This window comes from Ischnura elegans, chromosome 7 (genome assembly GCF_921293095.1).
Source record: "Ischnura elegans chromosome 7, ioIscEleg1.1, whole genome shotgun sequence".
NCBI classification, from domain to species: domain Eukaryota; kingdom Metazoa; phylum Arthropoda; class Insecta; order Odonata; family Coenagrionidae; genus Ischnura; species Ischnura elegans.
The window spans coordinates 43,595,709-43,617,479 of NC_060252.1; the positions used below are offsets into that span (position 1 = coordinate 43,595,709).

The following is a 21,771-nucleotide window of genomic DNA, read 5'->3' on the forward strand; positions in this document are numbered from 1 at the left end:
AGCAAAAATGAAAATAGCCACAAAAGATTATGATTCAAACATGATGAAAAGTAAGAGGTACACTGATAGAAAAAGAGGAATAACGCCATGTTTAATACGAGGAAACGAAATCAGTAAAGCTAGAAATAATATAAGTCTAAGGCTATGAATATAGAGAGTATTAAAATACATTAGGTAAGGTATATTACGAATAATATATAAGTTTTTATTATATTGCTTTGAAGACTAGACATTAAATATGATTGTAAAATTAGGCCACATAGAGGAAATGACCTGAGTTCATCAAGTACGAGAAGAGGTCAGTAAGACGATAGTACTTCAAAATGAACAGTGAAAGAGGATAATAACACAAAAATCACCTCAGGGTTTTCCACCTAGTCATGAATGGCCACTTTAGGTCTAACGAAGTTCTCTCAATCTTCTCTCTCCGTGTCCCTTCCCGTAAAAAAGGAACTCCTCTTTTCCATCTACCACCACCTCCTCTCTCCACCGTTTACCTGTGACTTATAGATACCTAACCTACCGTCTACTTCTTACCTAGAATTCCATCAAAGGTCCTTTTGTCGATATAACATCATCAATTTCATCATTTACAACCGCCATCAGGAAACTTCCCTTTAAATCCCTCTATTCTTTCTCCGCCCTTCCGGAGTGAAGTATTACATGACATCCGAGTGTATTTAATGCGTGTTTTTTTGTTGTTTCTTTTTACACTTTATTATTTAACCATATGTTTACAAATGTAATGTAAAACGTCTGCTGAACTATTTTTGGGTTTAATGCAAATAAACAAAACCACATAATAAGAAGAAACATACTTGTGCGGTTACATGTATACGATTATATCTAACATAAGTATTTGCGGTTACTCGCATCATTTTAGGCCATTTGCCGATATACGAACCAAAATTATTTATTTTGATATATTGTGCTTTTTTATGAAAATCAGATAATTATGCCTATCAAGGAGCCGCATTTCATAACATTCATTCTTCTTCATTTGATAATTTCACCGATTTCACTCGTGACTACATTTCCTACCGCAAAATAAGAGCATCAAAACAGTGAGTAAAACGGGTTTTGTGGGATCTTCTCCGGACAACTATTTCGAACCAGTTATATTCGTTTCCCAACCTCCCTTTATACACTCGACTCGACAGAGCCTTTTTATCAGTCTCTGCGGGACGTGGAGATTACGACCGTCACACATTTTTATTTGGATCAGGCATATTTGAGACGGTATAAAATTTCCACCACCCCCATGGAGATTTAAGCACCTCAAATATATCGCGGTTAAACAGAGCGGGAGGGCTTATGAGGCCGTTTAAATAATCGTCATCATTAATTTGATGTTATTTTAAATTATCCCGATTAATACCGTCAAATATCCGGATCGTTAGGAATTCCCGCTGGTCTTCGTAATGGTGAAATTAAGTATCATTTTTCTTCGTCATTTGTCACAGTCGGATGAAATCCTGGCAATTCAGACCGCCTTGATTACAGATTTCATTTTTTTGTAGATGTTAAAGAGGATTGGTGCGTTGGTTTTCCCGGGAAGTTTAAGTAAAAAACAGATTATACCCATCGAAGACACATTTTGTTATTGTTAGCATAGGCTGAGAGTATCACTATAGCAACGCATTCTTTCTTTCTATTCTATAATGGGGCCATTTTTAATGGAAATTCATAATATAAATTTTTTGGCGTTATTCCAACCTCAAAATTCAAGCAACCAGTATGAAACATATCTTACGGAATCATATTGTTTTTAACTTCAGTTATTTATGCGTCATTGGAAGTTTTTTTAGATTTTTTATCCAGCATTGTTAATTTGGAATAACCTCCAAAACTTCCTTATTTTCACTCGCCTTGTCCAACTATTCAAAGGGTTTGTGGCACGGAAAGGTATGTATAATTTAATTTATTTCAAATTTTAAACGTAAACTTTCATTGCAAAAAGGAAAATTTAAGAAAATTTTAAAAAATTCCAAAATTGCATTTTTAAGGGACACACTAATGTGTGCACATGTTTGACGCTGCTTCATTTTCATGAGCATGAATGAAAGACATAAAAAAAGAGGCTAGTCTACAAAAACAATATATTTTCCGACAAAAGACTACAGAAACATTGTGCGATCTGATCTGTTATGACTGCTGGTATAAAGAGTGATGAATTATAAGGAATAAATGAAACAACTACAAATACTGAAAAGGCTTCGAAATGCAGCGAATTATGTGGCTGTATGTTATCTCTCGCGGTAGAAATTTATTTCTAAAACCCTTTGCTTTCTAATATATTTCCCTATTTTTTAAATATCACCCCATTCAACGGAGTAATTTAGTCCTGTAAGTAAATAAGTCTTGACATTTTCCGACCTCTAAGACATGTGAATTTATGTACAGCTCACGGCCTAGAGTCATTTCACTATCACCCAAACAAAGAAAAAGTGCTCACAAATTGAGTACTATCGGGCTATCCCTCATGACATTTCATTTCTGAGGTGATCGATAAACTTTATAGAAAACTCAACCAACACGTACTTTTAATTGACGACCGGCATAGTCCGAAAGCGGACATCATCAGGGGTTAAACAATACATAAAAACGCTAAAAGTATTTCGTACAATGTTTATTAATCATCTCAAAAGGAGTAAACTGTTTTATATTGAAGACTGGTGTGACTCTAAATGTCAAATCTAACACCATTCAACGAATACCCACGCAATCATCTGAGGACTAGCCAATTTTGTTTTCCAGATCGCTTGCGATTACACACAATGTTTTAACTCAAACGAAATGCCCATAAAAAGGATTTTATGACTCTCTGCAATCGCATTTTAATCCAGGATCCTTTGATTTGTAGTGTACTACTGGGCCACCACGCCAACCTCAGCATCATACTACATCGGAACAACAAACGGTCAAAATGCAGCCAGGACGACAATATTGGCTTCCAATGCCTAATAAATGGAAATATGGCACCAGTTTACCTGCTACACGAGGGCCCATAAACGGCCTACACTATGAAAAAATCGCTGTTTCTTGGATTTTCAGGGTATTCTAAGGACAGCTCTAATTAGGCCCATGTTGACAGCTTCCAGTTACTAATTAATACTTACCACTCGTTGTCTCTTATCTCATCGACTATGATCAGTCAATATAGGATGCCAATGAAATCCAAACCATGTCATATTTTGTACGGTCAATAGAATATGAATAAAACTGATCTATGAGAAAGGGCAGCTTAGATAGCTATTTTGATCTTCGATGTATACATCCCTTTTAATAATCTCCATCTTTTTTTCACGCCATAAGCGGCCTCACCTAAAAACAGTAGTACGTATTTGATCAATTCCTAAGGTAATCAACCGACCAAATCGGGTTCAAGATCAAGAGAGCGGTACAGGAGGAAAAACTAAAAGCAATGACAGATTTAGCGTGAAGCATGGGTATAAGAGGCAATTAGGCGACTAATCCCGTTTTAAGTGGGCCAGCTTAAATTACATTACGTCCTGAATACAAGGTGCCAGGGAGAAAGGCTTTCCTAATGGTATCGTAATTGGTCTTAATCTGCTTTCAGTAATGAAATGACGTACAAAATGAATGACGACCTGCGCCAACAAATTTTCTACCACCGTTCTGCAAGCATTGCCGATAGTGGAGAGATTTGGAGAGTGCTAATGGTATTTTGACGATTAGCGTCATATAAATTTGGAGTTTAATAAATTGCAAAGTTCTTGGTTTGGTTTTTATTACCAGATATGTAAGCTTGAAGTAGGATTGCTGGAGATAGTGAAGTTTAAGCGCAAAGAGTTTGAAGGGATTGCATATTCAATCATTACTTTTTTGAGTTCATAATTTTGAGAGAATGATGTTCATTTCATCATTCCAAGGCCTTGGACCAGGAGCGGATTACGCATCACATTCGCAGGGGGGTCATGATCTAGATCTAGGTAGTATTGAATATCCCCCCTGGCAGAAAGGAGCATGAACACAGTATGGAGTGCGCTCTACGATAAATACAAATCAAAATTATCTAATGTTTGGGACGTGTAGCAATGTATTTGCATATAAAAAAACCCTTCATTCCTTTACAAGGATACAAAAACTATTCATCTCAAAAAAAGAACAATAAGTTTGATAAAATTTGGGGCCGCATGACCCCTACGACTACATCCACCCCTACCTCGTTTAAAGTAGTTTGAAGCAGCATTACTCTTTTAAGTAAAACGATAAATGAAGCTCTTATTTCTCTTTAAATTTGCCAGAAACAAGGCGGAAGTGGACACTATGCTATAGAAATAAATTTACCAATTTTTCCCTGTTTTATCAAGCAAATTTCATTTTTACTAATTATTTCGCAATGATATATCCTAAGTTTTTTGCACCTACTCAAATGAGATTCTGACTTATTATTTAATTCTTAAAGAAGATGAAAATCTCTAGGAGACTGATTCACAGGGCTCAATACAAAACCGTGCTGATCACTACGCTCCGCGCACGGCAGCGTTTGAAGCAAATCCTGGCCCTCCAAGCATGGTAGACTACCACTCCTGAGAAATTGATTTAAGAAGCAATATAAAATGAGATTATAACAAAAAATAAAACGTGGGGTAGCTTTTGGCTTATCGATTCCATTAAACTTAAGAAAAAACTCGTTAATTAAAAATGAATGCCGCTGAAGTCACTTAAGCAGCAAAAATGCATATCTAATGCCTCTCAGTATGCTCGATATGGACCATTCTTCTTTATGGCAGCGAGGAATGGAAGTTGAGAGAAGCAGAGGAGTCAAGAGCGGCGGCATTTGGAATGTGTTTCAGCAGAAGAATGATGAAGATAAAATGGAACGACCGAGCGAGTAGCGTAAAAGTCATCTAAAGAGTGGGAGGAAAGAGAAGTCTTCTAAAATCCCTGAGAAGATGATGGGACAACTTAATCAGTCACATCATGAGATATCCCACACACCCTGGTGGTGACTTGCACGGCACCTCGTAATGTATATGTGATAGTCTGATGAAGACCACCGTGGAAGGGCAAGTGGCTGGGATTAATGGCAAAGGAGGGCCCAGAGTGACTTACATAGGACAGGTCATAAAGTACGTTTAAGAGAGAAGAAGTACTGGTTATTTCAAGGCTATAGTACAGAAAAGCGGAGTTTGAGCAGCGTTGCACCAATCTACGACCTATGGTGATGTTCCGAAGTTCAAATGCAACATTGACTGGGTTAAATACGATACTTATGGATAAAATCACGACAAATTATGCTAATGAGTATCCTATTTAGTTGCCACGCCGTAATAGGTAGTAAGAAAATAATTCTTTCGTGTGATAGGAAGAAATGGATCACACTTGGCCTCCAAAATTAGAGGGAAAAAATATCCGTATAATCAGCCTACAACCCATGATCACACGGAAGGTAAAAACTCAGCACTGAATGTGAGCAGAGCTTTGCGCGCTCCATATACGGCAAACAAAGTTCACAATCCGGCTCATTCATTTTCTCTCCCACTACACACAAGTGTTCCATCCGCTATGAGGGGTCGTGGCACCCCTCAAACCACTATCACACTGATTCCTTCACCTTACCCTCCCCCCCCCCCCCCCCCCCCGATTTCCGAGTCACGGTGACTTAACCATGCTGTACCCCGCTAACGGCAGTCCGCCCATTATTGTCCGTGTGGCCTGAAATGCTGCACATGGTAGCCAGCCGTTGAAATCAGAGGCGTAGTGAGTCACGCAATGGCTTACACCCTGCTGTATCGAGATTATTTTATGAAAAACGGTCAAATTTACAAATGCTCTTGCTATTGACATCTCTATCATAGATGGAGGACAGGCCTCAAGGAACACAATTGAAAAAGTGTTTCAGGAATAATCATCATACGTCAGCCGAAGACTACTTTGACGCAGTTCTACACCACATTCCTCTATCAGCTAACCTTTCCATATTTACGATATTCTCCTCTATTACAACCTTAATAATTTATGGAAGGGCTCTGCCACCTTAGAAACCTGAAAAATACCAATGACCTTTTCTGGTCACTCTGCCAGTTCTAAAAATTTTAGTTGAACCCTATGGCGTAACACCGTATCTTTCATCGCCGTTCAGATAGTAATTCATGAAATAGTGAAGTAGCACTATTTGGCCAAAATTAAAAGTGCTCCAATCGGTCTCAAAATTGTTTTCTCGACGTATCACGTGGTCTTGATTAGAAAAATGAAAAATGTTTGAAAAATCAATTTTTGTCCCCCAAAAATTAGAGAAAATGGAGGCAGATGACAACACTGTACTACTAGCAGATAGAAAATTTAGTGTTTCGACAATTTTTCTTCGCGTTACAGTTTATTTTGGAGGTGGTTTATCCCAAGACTTTTTGTCGTATCTCGTCTCGTTCGATTCAAATATCAGGCCATGATGCTTCGAGATGTGGCCGATTGATATGTTAAGCGTTTTAGAAGACTTCTCATTTCACCCACTCTCTATAGGACTTTTTCTTAATCGCTCGGTCCATCCATTATTATCTTAATCATTCTTCCGCAAAACCAAATTTCGAATTATTTCACTTTTGACTTATCTGCTGTTATCATAGTCCATGCCTCGCTCTAATACTAAATGTAGTAAATAAATAATGAATGTTTAATGAATAAAACATTCAAATTATATCCAATGATGATAAAAATTTACCTAAACCGGACAATAAATTGCATAAGATACTGATTGTTATAAAATTGAAATTTAATTTTATGGATATAAAATAATAAGTTTATAAGTAAATGAAAAAAGCATGCATTCGAGTTAAAAATAATAAAAAAAATTGGTCAATTTTTCCGCCATAAATAACATCCGTAATTATAAAAACACCATGGCAACTTTGGTTGATAAATCCATTTCATTTTTCTAAAATTTAATAACCTCCTCCCTTAATGATAGCATTTTAATTCTGTTTAAAAAATCGGTTCGAGTGTACAAACTAGGAGGTTAAGTCAACAGGATACGCAGTTACGCTTTTATAACGGTAGGCGGGGACTACAGTATGTCAACGGCGTACACATCACCGCTTATCTCTCCTCGTGGATAGACAGACCTTTGCTTCGGTTGGGACTCCGGGGTGCGCGATAAAATTCCCTAACCGATAAGGACAGTTCAGAATTGATGCAGAATATGAGGTTGCTAAATTTTACTCCCGTACATACAGCTACTAGCTAGCATAAAATCTAGTCAGAGTATGTGATCAAAAAAGGGCCGTTTAGATGTATCTAGCAAATTTTTACTTCATAAATCTAACAATTTTTTTACCGACTATTATCATACAAATTCTGACTTAGCTGATAATTTATACTCTTCACGCAATACATAGGATTATTACTCACATCTATATCTACGAAGTACCGCTCAAGCCACCACTAGGGTGTGTGGCCCGGGATGATTCCACACCAGGCATGCAGCCCTTATCCCAGCCTTAATCAGACACACCCTCGCTTGGCGGATACAGGCCAAGCACACAGGACAACGACGCGCGGTCAGACCAGGGTGCTAAGGAAAGAAATATGAAAATAAAGCTATTAGTTGGTTATAGAAAACAAAAAGCTAGCGTAGTAAGTGATTCATTCATGAGTTATAACAAGCCACGAAATGCATGCAGATATCGACAAATGCAGTAAGTTATTAACTATACATGCAGACCCTATTATACCTAGTCTGAGTCAAGCTATCCTATTTCCAAACAATCGCAGGCATTATGACCCATTATTGTACGCGGAAAAAAGGCATCTTAAATCTATCGGTCCTGCAGTCTATATTCCTATTCTTATTCTTGTGGTCTTCTCTACTACAGCATAAGTGTGAGGAACTAAGTTAGTCTAAATCCGTCAGCAGGAAAATATTCTATGAATTTGTGCTAAAATAGACAACAGACTATGGAACGTGGTAGTCAAGAACTCAGGGCTGCTGACCGAAGGGTTGGAATCCCGAATTAGGCCTTCGGACATCTGCAAAGAAAAAACTTCGTGGAGATGCGAGGTGGCACAGGAGAGGGAACTGCCAACTGGATTCTAGATTCAGAATGTATAAAATTCCCATGTCTTAACTTAATGTTACTGATCGGTCTGAACATTGGTTACTCGAGGTATTATGTGGTCTAGATACGAAAAATGGCATTAAAAAAAATAGATTTTTTAAACCCCATAAAGTAAAGTCATAGAGGCACGCGACAACACTAGAAAATTTAGTACTTCGAAAACTTTTCCAAGGGTTTCAGACGATTTTAGAGGAGGTAAATTCCATGACTTTTTGTTGTACCTTGTCTCGATCACCCCTAAATTTTTGTGAATCAGTCAGTGGTCGGAAATAAGTTTTATATAACGTAGAAGAATTTTCCCAGAATTTAGACAGAAAATTTTCTCATATTTCCGCACGCAATACTGCATGTTTGCGAGCACGCAGTGGCGCCGATTCCGTAACGAATTTTTATAATAATAACGACTCCGTGGGGCCGGAGGGGGGCCGAGCCCCCTAAAAAATTCGTTATGGGTGTGAGGAAAAAATGTGCCAGGCTTGTCGATATTCCCCGGAGTGTCTAGATATCGAGATTCGAGTTATCAGGGTTCTAATGTTGATCATTTGACTCTTAAATTTATTTAAATGCTTAAAAATCTTTAAACTCACTACTTATAAAATTTTCCGGGGCAAGATCCCCGGTTTGGGCCCCAGCAATATTTTTTGCAAGTCGGCGTCCCTGCGAACACGGAGCCTTAAAAAACGGACACCGTCTTGCTCCTCTGTTTTTCTCGGCAGCTATATTTTGTTCCGTGCAATTAACAGTGCGAAGGTAATTACCTTAGCGCTGCTGCCTCTATTTCACGCACAAACAACGCTTAGAGCAAACAGTCACCGCAGGCGCCTCCCTACACCGCCGGGAGAGAGAAAAACAAATGAGATAAGGTACTCCCTCAGCGCCTGGAAGGCGGGAGACCTCGTCATCTTCCGCCTAGGGGCGTCCCAATCGCTTTGAACACGCCCGATGGCTGTGAAGACGCACAGACATAGGTCCATCCTGTTAGTCTTCATCCTGTCAGCGTTGGTCGCGGTACCTCTCCGGGCCTCGGGGTCTCAGCTGCCCAACAGGATCGACGTATCCAGTGGAAGATCAATCAACGTGTTCAGGAAGTACGGGTCGCTGGTGCAGACGATCAAAGTCACTCCAGTCCACAACGATGTCTCCGACAGTGCCTGGATCTTCAAGGAGCCGGCGCAGGAAGTCTTCGTCAAGGTGCATCCGGCCAGGGAGATCAACAAGCCGCCTGAAGAGGACATCTCCGGATGGGAGTTCAGGATGTCTTTCTGCAACTCCATTGAGGACGTCATGAGGGAATATTTCAGGCTAGTCCCTTGAAGTTCCGCAAATTGGCGATTGCTTCTGTTTTTGGGTGAAATCATCTAGGGTTCCTCACACATGAATAGGTCACTCGGATTCCGAGATGCACGATGAAAATGGACCAGTGGCACATCGAAATGTTTGAAAAATATCTTGCAAGTTCGGCGCGAAAAATCTCCTAATATTCCGCCTTTTAAGTGGATCCTGCAAGATTCCTTTCACTGACGATGGGAAGGTTCCACCACATCTAGCCTGAAACATACAGTTCTTTTCGTTGCGAAAAAGACATGAAGAAGCTGACCCGGTTTGTAACACGAACAATTACAAAAGTTGTTCTCCGGGAAAGCATTTTATCATACGAGGATCCTAAAGCCAAGGGATACAAGTGCAATATTTAAAATTTTGGAGATAAGAGCAGATAATGGTTGGCGAGGTACACAATTTTATTGTATCAAAGGGATACAAGGGTACAACATATACAAACTAATAGGTAAGTACGTATATGTATATTCAGTGATTCACTTTTACACAGCAATATTGTGTACCCCACCAACAACTATCTGCTCTTATCTTCAAAATCATAAAAATTAAACTTGAAACCCTTGGCTTCTCGGGCACTCTTATATTATTCCTATCAGCTAGTAGTTCCTAGACAACCCCAGCTTTTTGCATTAAGGAAAATCATCTTCTAACATGATGCAATTCCCTTTGCGACGGGCATCCCTTCTTTCCCTTTCACAAAGGCTTCTTATGTTCACACTAATGTCCGCTTACGAAAATTCTTCCCACTATTAAATAAGCCCTTGACCCCTTAAGCAGCTGCCTAAACCACTTTCAATAAGTTTCCGATTCATTTCGAAGATACGGTCTAATTAACATTGACTCACTATTATACGCAAGTTGACTCCAAATCATAATTTTATTCATGATTTCGAAGGAGAGATTAGAGAGTAAATTTGCAGGAAAAAAATTAAATTCACCGTGAAAAGAAATCCAGCATAACTTTGCATCCATATCGACTTTTATGGAACTATTTAATACCGTATTTAGGAGAATATAATCTCGTTAACAGCGCAAAGCACCGCTTTTTGAAAATAAAATCAATTTTATTACACTTACGTCCAACAAACCTTAAAAGCTCGTTTTAGACGGTAATAGAATATAAACTTATAAGGTACGTCCTTGACATTGTTCTTGGAAGTCCAATGATTTTAAATTTTATCTGTGAATATGGATTGCTTAATGCCTGATTCACCATTCCTCTGAAATGAGTTGATGAGCCGATTACGCCAACACTGTCATCAAAACATCATCATATTTAATCACTTTCCTGCCCTTTATATTAATTTCTGGAGGAGGATTCAAATGGAAGCAGGCGAATTGATGTTTTTTTAAAGTTAAATCATGAAATTAATTAGCTCTACTTCTGAAAATAAACTGCATAACGAAACTCTCCGATGCTGCTTTCATTATTTATGGCATAAAATACGTCGATTTTTCCTGAGTACCCTCTTCGTTTCAGTTGAGTTAAAACAGTACCCGCTGAACCCCGTTTTCACTGAATCCTTTCAAAGTGCGTATATTCAGTGACCCCAACGAGTTATAAAAATACAATTTTCTACAACTTAAAAAAATTAAACAGTCAATGACGGCATAGCTGTAGTATTTGTGATGTTACAGTGAATAAGTAATATATTTTATTGGGGATGATGTCACAACTTAGCCGTTCTAGGAGAATTAGGAGAACTTAATACATTGTTCAATACAACAACATACAATAATTGTTTAAAAAATCAAAGGGTTATTTGAGAGATTCAGGGTCAAACTTTTGGTCAATAACTTTGAGTCGAAAAATTCATACAAAAAGGCCGCTTTGCAATAAGTTAGCTCTAGTTATTCTCTTTTCGAAAATTAGAGCATAAATGCATACATTTATTGCAACTGAAGCTAAAATAGTTCATCTATAGGTAGGAAAGTTCAACTGTTAAGAAGTTTTCCGAATTTCGTGTCCTGTAAATTTCTTATTGGATAAAAGTTTAAAACACATCTTTCCATTACTTGCAAGTGTAACTAAAAATGACCAAAATGAATTTTTCTCGGGATTCAAGCCGGGTAAGGATCTGAAAGAAAGCCGACGTTTCGTTAAGAGACTTCCTACGTCAATAGTGTTCCGGTATACATATACCTCTTCCTTCACCTAGGAGGTCCCTGATTGGTTCGTATTTTTGTTGGCTCTCCCACCTTTTTATAATCGAGTTCCACATGTAAATGGAATGAAGCATATCTATTGTTTCTTTGGTTATTCTGTCCCAATAACCTCTGGTACTCAGATTCAGGTAAAAAAACTCTGTCTTTATAATTGACCACTTTGAAAGGAATCTGAGAGGTTCGGTTTCAAAATATTTCTTTTTATGTTGGGACGACGGGGAATGATCCCAATTTCATCAACGTAAGTGATTTTAGCTGGGAGACGCTAGAGACTTGGAGGATACTCGTTGGGCTTAGATTGCTTGAACAATTGATAATAGATCTTATAACTTATAACAATTGAGAATAGAGATATCTTTATAGCGATACGGATAACATCATCTTATAGCCCCACCATATGCCCAAGTCCGACAGAAGCGATAAATTAAGAGAGATATTTTACCGAACGGATAGATATGCGAATTAGTTTTTCCCCTGAATTATAAAGGACTTAAATAAACGGTAGTCATATATTTGTTTGAGCATTTGCTTTTAATATGTAGACGGCTGGTGTCCTGAGACCCCCCACCACACGCCTTTTTAGGCGGCTTGCGGGGTAGTATGTAGATGAACTCTTTCATGCTTTTAAAAATGATATGTAACCTTCGCTATCGTCTCCAGGCACTTCTCCATAGACGGTCATACTGAAGCGTGGAAGGTGTTCGCTGGTATGTGGGAGCGGAGGGATATGGCGAGACATTTGGGCATCGAGGAGTCTTTCGCTGAAGGAGAGCACCGCTACGTCTTTGTGAGCATCTCCAGGAACCGATCGGCGGGGAAGTGGTACGTCAAGGGCCTCTCCGTTCTCGGCAGATTCTTGACCACGGAGGAGCCCGCCTTCAACCGGAGGGTCAGCGAGGCCACGGAGACCATCATACCTGGCGACAAAGCCAGCGTCCAACGATTTTTCAGGCGATACGGGACGCACTACATAGCCTCATACGCCACGGGAGAATCGCTTTACCAGGTAAGACACTAGCAATTCAGCTATGGGCGCATTTTTGGCAAATATTATAGTTTTAGTAGTTAGGTAAATTTTAGTTGAGGTGAGAGATTGGGTTTGTTATCATCAGTATTTAACCGGATCAAAATCAAGACACTCATTAGTAAAAATATCGCTAAAAGTTATACTCATTACCGCAAATTCTTCCGCAGAAACCTGAACAATGACAATAATTATAATATGATTTATTGTACTCGTACTTGGACATTTTCAATTACGAATATATTGTGGTTATCCTATACTAAAGAGCTCATAATACACAGATTACTATATTTAATTGGAAAATTTAGACACAAGAAGATACATTAGAGCAAAAAATGACATATGAATATAAAATAAGAGAACTTTAATAAGAAGTTGTAAACTTTCAAGGCTTTATATAGATCGAAAAACAATCGGAGTTTCGCACCAAAAAAGAGCAATTTTCTATGACAAGATACAGACATTTTTAAACCGCGATTCGGCAAGGTCAAATATTGTGTGATCAAGTACCATCAACTTTCAGAAACTAAAACCATTCTTTGGAAGATTAGGGTCAACCCACTTCTTGATATATGCGTCTTCATAAATTAGAACCGGTATAATGTTAAACGATATGGCAAATAAATTACTGCATGCATGTTAAATCACTCACCTCAGCCAGATATCACAGAGGAAACTTAAGTTGCTTAAACTATTGAATATTTCACGATTTTCATGATAATTAGCATGAGTATTACAAAATATTAGCTTTGAAGTTTACGGAGTGAAGTAAGTACGCGTGGGTACCCAGGTAACCAGAGCGAGGCTGGAAAGGTCACATTTTAAAACAGCTGACAAACAGTTATTTATCGTGTTGACAAAATATTTTGATATATTCAAAATGCAAAACCACGAGGATCCGGGAGCTTAAGGCAAAATATTCCTGGGAACAATTAACATTTTTTTAATTTTACACAAATTGGGTAACCGGGTACACGAGCGCGCTTTTATGCAATAAAATCAGGGATTATAGATATCGGGTAAAATATGAGCTTTACTACTTATGTTTTTGCAAGAGTGATGGCCAAGTAATCGTACTATTAAATTATTCTACCGATCAAGGCAAGTTGGCTTGGAGTATTCTGGTAGTCTCCGCACCGTTCATGTACTTCCCTCTTCAATTCACCATAAGGCCTCATCCCTTTCATTGTATCTAAAAATCCAACTTTCCTCCTTCCTCTCCCTCGTTTACCCAACATTCTACCCTCTAACACTGTTTTCAACATCCCCTTCCCGCTAAGAACTCCCTCCATCCATTCCTTCTGCCTCCTTCGTATCTCAGTTAGAAGCCCTCTTTCTTCACCCACCATTTCATCGTTCCTCCTCCTTTCATTCCACTTTACTTTCTCCATTCTTTTCCATACCAATATCTCGAATGCCTCCAGTCTTCTCTCGTCCTCCTTCCTTAGTGTCCACGTTTCTGCACCGTAAAGAGCTAAACTCCAGATCAGACTCTTCACCAAACTTTTCTTAAAACCCTTACATACCAATCCTCTCATAAGCTCATTCCTGTTCATGAACGCATGACAAAGTATGGCAAAAAATTTAATTTTCTATCCAATTTCAGGTGTTCGTCTACGATCATTCAGTACACAGAAACTTCGAGGAAATCATGATCAGACGTGGAATGGGCAACTTTAAACTGAGGATCGTGTCCACGATTCTATCCCCTCTGTTCGCGGTGCATCTCGGGAAGGTTCAAGTGGCCAGCGGCAATGCGACTCTGAGGGAATGGGTGGAGGAGAACCTCGAAGACCACGTCATGTCCGTGCCGCACTCAACCATCTTGAAGTGCTTCCGAAACGCCGACTTGAGAAGAAGGCTGGAAGGGGTGATGTCCGACGGGGTGTTTCTGAGGCTCGAACTCAGGTCCATTGGGCCCTCGATCCGGAGCAAGGAACGAAGAGAGTGGTTTGAGGAAGTGTTGAGGAACAGATTGGCGCTGTGGGATGCTAACGTGTGACTTCATCCTGAATTACAACAATTCTCATCATTGTGCGTACATTTCACAAGGAAAAAATCATTCACCTTGACCGGGATTCGAACCCGAATCCCCCCGTTTCCAGTCGAGTGCTCTAGCCAGTTAAACTACCGAGGCGTCACAATTCTTTGTTAAATTCGCGGGTACTCTTAATGTTAGTTAAAAACGTTTTGGGCTTGGGTTATAAATAATTTTTTCAGATTCCCTTGAAAAAGCGATCAGATTCAGTCGGGAAACGTTGGAGCCACCCAAAAATTGGAGCGGCATCGTAGCCCAAAGAGGTTTTTAACTAACATACCTAGGCGTGACACTCTTCTGCAGAAATTTGTGGGCTATACCGGACAAGGTGGTCCGGACTGCTGAGCATATTATGCGACTAGCAATCCAAGTCTTGCGCACTGCGCCACAGCCGGAGAGCTAAGCCCGAACTTTGAACATTAGAGATGTTCGTTCTTGACTGATTTCAGTATACCGGGACTCCCCACAGTGTACTTTACGGAGTCACCCGCAATGCAAACGTGCGAAAATATAGTCCACAAATTTCCACAGAGGGGAAAGACATCTCGGTAACTTAACTGGCTGAAGCACTTGACCAGAAATGGAGCATCCGGGATCGAATTCGGGTCGAGGAGAATGGTTTTTCCTCCATGAAATTTTCGCACAATTTGCGCATTGCGGGTGAATCCGTTAAGTTATCACCGAGGCTGCTCCCGGTACACTTAAATAACTTCTTTAAACTCTTGGAATTTTCCTTGGCGCTGCAAATCGTCAATGTGGCCACTCACAAAAGATGGATGGCGGTCGGTTGAAAACTCTTCGAACTGGGTAAAAACCAACAGTTTGCCCGAATGATGTAAACACTGAATATACGTACAGAAAATACCATGCGAAATCAATTCAATAGTCTTTGGCAGGAGGTGACTGGTTAAAAACGTGTATCACGTAATACCCTACGCCTGCACTACATAGTTATGGTTAAAAGCAGGAACGTGCTCCTGTTTCTGAATCAGTCTATACTTGGCCTTGTTTCAGAACGCTCTGGGGATTTTTGTAACGAACCTTGCAATCTTGAAACGCTATGGGAGCTTATAAATAATACTTGAGCTTGCTTAATAATTTTAGTGCCTCAACAAGGAATTTTTTAAAGAACATTTTGTCACGAGAAATTGCAACCAAGATTGTGAAAAGACTACGGAGTAATGCTGTTGCGCAAGTGAAATCAATTGCTCCGAAAAATGGAAAAACGAGGCAAGAGACCGGCAAAAAAAGTAGCTCCAAGTGATTCAGCCTCACGAAAGGTTTTATCTCAATGCGACAAAAAAGATCAAATCTTGTTCCAACCCTAAAACCATGTCTTTTATATATAATTTAGTTTTCAACGGAATTACTAATTAAACGTACGAGACAAAATTTTGCAAAAATAATTCACATCCGCATCAAAATCAAACATTGACAACTTTCTCCATACTTTTTACGGACACACGAACCGACCGCAGCTTCAGTAACTAGAGCATTTATCAACGATAGCTTCATAACAAGACCTCGATAATGGCAGTAATTCCTGATGCCAAAATCAGTTTAGAAAAAGAATTGAGTAGCATGTTAAATTTTTGGATCTAAGGTGGGCCAAGAAAAACATCAGATTTTGCGAATGTTCAGACAATCTTGTAAGACTGACTGATGTAAGCGTCACATACAATACGCTTAATTAAGAAAAGAAGGTGCAAAAATTTCGGATATTTTGGATCTTAATATGTAGTTTTTGCTAAATCCTCAACCATTACATTATTATACTGAGAAACATATATTACGGCTAATTGTAAGCTCATCGCATGATTGCAGGTAAAGTAGAAGGAAATAGTACCCACTAAAAATCTTCCAAAATTAATTAAGCATGTCAAAAGCTTAAATAATTTATTCATATTGGATTATAGTCGCAAAGGCCAAGTTCGTCCCTTGTTCTATCAAACCAAAAACCGGTATAAAAACTTTTTAATACCCGACTAGTCACATAAAGATTGAAATATTATGCAGCATCTAAAACGGGCTTTCTCAACGCACGGTATATTACTACCAATTTTAAACGCTAGACTCGACCGTGACCATAACGAAATATCCCATATTCGAATGAGGACAGTATATTTCTACGAATCAAGGACGGAAACACCACCCGCTTCCAACTTCATGCCAATCCGCCTGAACTTGGGAAACTCCGGTTGAAGCTTGAAGGTGATCCGCAATAAGCTTAACAAGAGGTAATGCGTTGCACCGAGGATTTTTACGGTGTGAGTTCCTAAACTTACCTCATAAAAGAGAAGGCGAGATGGTTAATTCGAAGAAAACGGTCACCAGGTCGTCTGAACCCACTTTTACTCCGTTCTATACAAGCTATTGACACAGTTTCATGTTCTTGCAAGCTCTATCAGCTTAAGCCACATGAATATTACCTAGCATTCATATTTCACCCAGAAGCGTTCAACTTTATCAAACTTTACTGAGGGATTGGGATTAAGAATGAACCTAACTTATTGCGGACCTCATAGACTCGCTCACGTACAAAAAGGGTATTTATGTAGGTTTATGCAAATCCCAGAGCCACCGATAAGGTGCAAACTTTAAGGGCCAATTAAGATAACACACTGTATAAAACTTTAACAATATGATGTATGAATATTTTTCAGATTTAATGATTTTTATTAAATATTTAAAAAAATTGTTAGAGTTTTCTTTGCACTCCTTGAATGACCAATTCAATATCTATAATAAGAAAGAGTAATGGAATAAAATGACTTCCTCGGAGCCATGGAAATATAAAAATTTATAACAGGAACAGACTAATGCGGATAAATCGATTTTAATATTGGCGAAAAGAGAGGAATTATTTTAGTTTTAATGAGGGAATGACTCAGCCAACGAATTGGGAAATATTTAATACGATAAAAGCTGTGACAAAACCAAATAAAATTATTTAGATGAAATAAAAACTAAAAATTTCTTCCATGTTTAAAATTTATCGTTGATACACTGGTTGTCGATGAATTCAACGAATGATTAACGTGAGCAAGACTATAAACTATAGTCATAATCACTTCATGCTCATAAGGAGCGCTGAATTTACGATGAGTATGAATTATTTTAAACCGGAAGAAACCCAAACTGGAATAAGAATTCTTCAAAGAAAATAAAAAATGCACGATCACACAAATGAAAAAATCATATTTCATGTAATCCCCGTTTTCTCTTGTGATATTTGCATTACAATTTTACCTTCCTTACCATTTAAAATGGAATCAACAGTCAACGAAGCCTGTCAGTAAAACTGTATAGATTAAAAAACATACATTAATCCAAATACGTATCTGAAACGAGACATCAAGGTAGGGTATTAAATTTAAGAAATGAACTCAAGCGTAGTAAAAAATTATGATCCATAAAATAGTTACATATTGTAAATGGAAATCATTACAAAAACGGTAAAAATATAGAAAAATAAGGGATAAAATTCAACCTAAAAAAAAATACATTGGCATTAAAATGTACGCAGACACCACGGAAGGCAAATCGTGCACCCCATGAGCATCACTGTATCTTGGCATTGATGCTATGATGCGCGAGGCTGCATTGATGCTATGATGATTGAGGTTCAGAAGCCCATTTTTTTCTACCACTGATATCCCCTCTGGGTATGAAGATTTTTTTACGTCTAGCCCTTTCATAACTAGGATAAAACTGGTGGCCACAGATCTTGGCAGTCTTACGAAAAATTTTGTTTAGAAATTTTGTTAAATTGCAATCAACAATCGGCGAAAGAGCTATTTCTGGCGTCAGTTCATTTTGAGTTGTAGGTATTTTCCTCCATTTCTGTAATAACCGTTTCCCTTGGGTGGGGGTGGTCGTGTCTTATAGTAAAAGCTGAAAATGTCAATACAAAGGAATTCTGATATTGGAAGGAATGACCAAAGAGACGATCTAAGCCAAAAAATATCTTTATTAGCTACTGAAACAGCAACGAGTATTTCACCAAAAGTTTCACTCTTTTCCAAAAACTATTTTTAAAACAGTTTCAAATTGACAAGCTGCAGTACCTTTGAAAGAGATGAAAAAGTTCACGTGCTGTAAGATGAAAATGGGCTCTTTTTATTTCAGGATCATAAATGTTTCTCTTAATTCGGTATCTTAGCAACGCCTTGAAGATATCTTAAATATATTTTAAAAATTATTTTGAACAAATAGACAGACATATCCAAGATCGAACGAAAAAATAACCCACGTTTAGGCTAATAGCCTATTTTCGCCTTTTTTTGCGAAAATTGCAGAGATGTGACCCCCAGACACTTGCCAATATGAATATACGTCCTGAAACGTTTACGGATAAACGGATAACATGAGCTTCCGTTAGAATGAATCTACCACTAATTATGATATTTTTCCCACTAGGTAGTCGATACAGTTTTATTTCATTCTCAATACCGGTACCTGCTTGTTTAAGGAAGGGCTTTAAACATAAAAACACAGTCCCACGTTCGAACGGAAGAGGAAGAAACATCATTCTAAGTTCTAACACAATGTATTTCCGCTTGACGTGCATCATTCCTCACCATTTACGTGCGCCTACTACATTCTCGTATCGTTTGGACTTCCTGAACTCGTGAAAATACTTTCATTTTAAAATTAATTTTCACTTGTATTAAAATCCAATCCATCCAATTTACTTCCGACTCTATTTTACATTCATGGAAAATAATTAAGTACAGCTCCAGAAGTGACCTAAATAGAAGGTAAAGGAAAAAAGGAGGAAGGAAAAATATTTCTTTTTTATAGAACAATTTCTTATATTTTTGAAAACCATTCTCATCAGTTGGTATTATAATTAAGTTATTCTTGCTATACTTACACTAGTTAATTTAAATTTTTATTTTACAAAGCCTCCGTAATGTTCTGAAAAAGAAAAACGAACCTACGCGTATCAACTCATTGGCAAAATGTTAGACTATAAGTAGCCACAGTAATGTGATTCCGTTTCATGTCGCGGCGTCTCGTTTTTTCAATTAAACCGCACAACAGTAGTCAACGTCTTCCTTTTAACGAATCGGGGAGTCGACGTGAGTGCAGGGAATGGGAGTGATTTTGAAAATCGGACAGGGGTAAAAATGCAAAAAGAGACCTTATTACAGAGTTCTTAAACGGCATTCAATGTAGAACAAAGCCAAAAATTGCATTTAAAATGTAGCGGATCAATGTCATGATTGAAAATTGTAAACAAGGATAATGCATTCGGTTTTTGTACGTAAGAATTCGATGAAAGGGAAAATAAATTTTAAAATGAAAGCATTTGTAAGTGTTCAAGAAGTCCTAATGAAACAAGAATGTATAAATAAAACAATCTTAAAAAGATAACTTATCGCAGAGTTCCTTCACGGTATTCATTTTAAAACTATGCCGAAAACTGTATTCCTAATGAAGTGGATAGTCAATATTTTGATTTAAAATATGAAATCAAGGATAAAGCAACCGTTATTTGTGCGATGCAAATAGAAGACAAATAAAATGAATATAAAAATGAAAGCATTTTAATGAGTACAAGAAGTCCTAATTGACCGCAACAACAAGAATGATTTGGGTAGAGTAAGCGTATCATGCAGAGCTTTTACCGTGATATCCGCGGACGGTACTTAGTGCTCGAGATGAGCCAACCATGAAATGAACGGAGCCAAGACACAATGAAGGAAAGTGATGCGGTCGCGACACCTGGAACATCCTCACACCAAAAAGGTGTCAGGATATCACCGCTACCAACAAAATTTCCACTGCCATAGGAGTCAATGACGAGAAAAAATCTCAAGGTTATCCCAAGATTTTCTAAGTCATTAAATTGATATTTCAGATGCATTTCAAATTCCATTATCAACTTTTAATCGCACAATTAAATTTCAGAAGCTAATTTGCTCAAATTAAACTTAATAAGACAAAAAAATCCAAACTCGTATTAAAATAGGAAAAACAATCTTGGAAACAGGTACATTATTTTACTTAACAATCATCTACGGAGAGGAAAGAAAGGTTAACCCGCCAAGACATTGAATACGAGTACCTCAAGTGGCCTATAGCCCAGGGCGGCTTAACATAAGTATATCACCTCCTCCTAGATGACTACTTGGTCAATCGAAAAACCGGTTTTGAGATACTGAATTTTTCACACTTTAATTTGAATAGCCCGTCTTCCAGGCTTTAAATTAAGAAGCACTGAAGGAACAAGTGACTTTGTACGCAGTCACGCGCACGGGTGCAAAGTTAAATACACCAAAGGATGAAGTTCGCCATGAAAAAATATTTGACTTAGCCGGGATTCGAACCCGGATCTCCCGATTGCCGGTCAGGCGTGCTACCAGTTACACCACCAAGCCATTGATTGCCAGGTAATTCGAACTCTATTGTTACAGTAATCAAGCGTTTCATTAGTATTCAATATAATATGTATTTTAAACGGCTCATCACACAAACAATATTTTTTACAAGTTCGCCTTTAATATGGACTAATATCTAATTTTTTTTAGACAAGAGAATAAAAGTAGATATGCATAAATGAAGCTGATGAATGAAAATTAAACACGAACTTTTTATGGAACTGTGATCAAAATTATTCGAAATATTTTCAGTATTATTTCGAAATTGGAAATATTTTCAGCCAATTCAATCGAAATCTTGACTTAGAAGCGACACAAAAAGCGAAAAACACTACAAATGAATGAGGAATTTCGCCGAAGACGTACTTTCTTGCTGTTTCCAAGGCTGCGTGCCAACAACGACAAACAGTGAGTTGGGGATTTGAAATACTTGCTCAATCATTCGGTGATGCATTTTTTAAATAAAATATCTCACCATGATGCCACGAATAAGTTTTTAAGTCGAGTTCATATGCCAGAGAGGGCGTTCAACTCTCATTTTCTGTCCACAAGAAAGCTCCTCATCCTGTTTGGGGCCACATAAAAAGACATGATGAGCTAAAATGCACATCCTTTTTTTCCCTAATGCATCATAAAAATCAACGTGACGCGATAGATGGAGATGACTGGGAGCTTTGTGAGCTCAACACACCCGAGGCATTTCCTACTTCCCGATTCCACGTGCCATGATGCAGCTCAACG

At 38.3% G+C, this 21,771-nt stretch overlaps 1 protein-coding gene across 1 annotated transcript; it reads left to right on the forward strand.

The window, feature by feature from the left end:
- Positions 1 to 8,940: 8,940 nt before the first annotated feature.
- On the forward strand, positions 8,941 to 16,031 carry LOC124162733 (torso-like protein). The gene is made up of 3 exons (XM_046539351.1): positions 8,941 to 9,379; positions 12,243 to 12,588; positions 14,213 to 16,031. Exons 1-3 carry the CDS (start codon positions 9,021 to 9,023, stop codon positions 14,606 to 14,608), a joined length of 1,101 nt encoding a protein of 366 aa, XP_046395307.1. The 5' UTR covers positions 8,941 to 9,020; the 3' UTR covers positions 14,609 to 16,031.
- Positions 16,032 to 21,771: the final 5,740 nt, after the last annotated feature.

Bases quoted from the DNA above. Each gene is read 5' to 3' on its own strand.
- LOC124162733 (XM_046539351.1), top strand. From the start codon at position 9,021: ATGGCTGTGAAGACGCACAGACATAGGTCCATCCTGTTAGTCTTCATC. The intron at 9,380-12,242 runs GCTAGTCCCTTG...TATCGTCTCCAG, and splicing joins GTCATGAGGGAATATTTCAG to GCACTTCTCCATAGACGGTC. The intron at 12,589-14,212 runs GTAAGACACTAG...ATCCAATTTCAG, and splicing joins CGGGAGAATCGCTTTACCAG to GTGTTCGTCTACGATCATTC.